This window comes from Sphaeroforma arctica, assembly GCF_001186125.1.
Source record: "Sphaeroforma arctica JP610 unplaced genomic scaffold supercont1.6923, whole genome shotgun sequence".
NCBI lineage: Eukaryota > Ichthyosporea > Ichthyophonida > Sphaeroforma > Sphaeroforma arctica.
The window spans coordinates 1-1542 of record NW_014033635.1 but is presented as its reverse complement, the minus strand read 5'-3'; the positions used below and the strand labels follow the sequence as shown (position 1 = coordinate 1542).

Here is a 1542-nt window from a genome sequence, read left to right as displayed (position 1 = left end):
CATATGCTTGGTTATAAAAACACAAACGATACTACCGCGTGTAGTATACACCTACACGCTCTCAGCCAGTACGGGTAAAGCAACACGCTGACAACCACCACCATCACCAGTAAAGAAACCATCTACCACAACTAGCCCCAACTGTATACACATGTACCCAATACACTAACGTCAAAAGACACAGCCACACAACAGGCACACCTACACAGCAGGCACACCTACCGCCAACATCTCGGCCTGAATGGCGCTTATTTGGTTGTAACGCTCCACAAAATTGGTGCGCAATTCGTGGAAGGACTTCCACCGAGCGTCCCAATCCCATATCTCCCACAGATCACCGTCTTCGAGTGTGTTGCGGTAGTACTCTTTGCGATACATCTTGATGAAGGGTGTGTCGTAGTGGTCCTTGCGCATGTACCTGTGAAATCGGTGTAGCAAGGAGGTGAGTGTGTGGTATGGGGTGGATTAACAATGTGATTGTATGTCGTCCGTGTGGGTTTATTTATACCATACACCCGAGCGCTAGACTCGACAGCATAACATATATATACACATCGATTCAATCTTTGGGTCTGCAACGTATGCGTTCAGATGGACAATACCACACAGAAATCTGAACGATTGCACACCTCGGGACATACGCGAACACGTGTATGTACGGTTATCCACAAACGATGTATGTACGGTTATCCACAAACGGATTCCTATACTGAGAGTCACCTCGGCTCGTGCACATGTTTGAACGTATGCAAGGCAATATGTTTCGGTTGTTGAACGCCCTGGTCATAGAGGCCTACTCAATACATGCGTGTATACAACACCTGTACATCTGCATAAACTCCAATAACAACTTAACCCCCAAACACCCCAAAACCCCACCTTGGACATGCACCTCAAGGGCTGCACCTGTACTAGACATTTTGGGCTTTTCTGGACATTCCGTACCACAACACCGACCACAACACGTGCAGGTGCTGCGTTGGGTATCGAACCACACAAAACGTATATTCACACACTCACACATACGTTAACACATTGAGGATATCTTCTGTGGCCTTTGAGTCCAGGTCAGGATTACGCCCAGGCTCAATGGCTGTACCTATGAACGCGTTGGCGTAGATCCAATCAGCTTCGTCCTTGAGCTCTTCCTCGTCCTCTAAATCACGCCCAATGTGGCTTGTCTGCTCAGTAGCGAGTGTGATAGTAGGTATGTACAGGTTCAACTTATACATCTGAGTACATATATATATATAGATATAGATATATATATATATAAATATATGTGTTTGTGTGTGTGTGTGCGCGTGTATATATACATATATATACATATATATATATATGTATATATAGATATATGTATGTATATATATATATACTCATATATACACACATATATATATACATATAAATACATATATATATCTCAATATATACACATACACACATATATATATATATATGTGTGTGTGTGTGTGTGTGTATACATGTATATATATAAATATATATATATGTGTGAATATATGTATATAAATATAAATATAA

The 1542-nt window shown here is 41.6% G+C and overlaps 1 protein-coding gene across 1 annotated transcript; it reads right to left on the bottom strand.

Annotated features, from left to right (window-relative positions):
- Positions 1 to 1026: 1026 nt before the first annotated feature.
- On the bottom strand, positions 1027 to 1232 carry SARC_15882 (hypothetical protein; the record flags this gene model as incomplete). Its single annotated transcript, XM_014290004.1, has 1 exon — positions 1027 to 1232. A coding segment is annotated over one exon (206 nt), but the record flags the coding sequence as incomplete, so codon positions are not given.
- Positions 1233 to 1542: the final 310 nt, after the last annotated feature.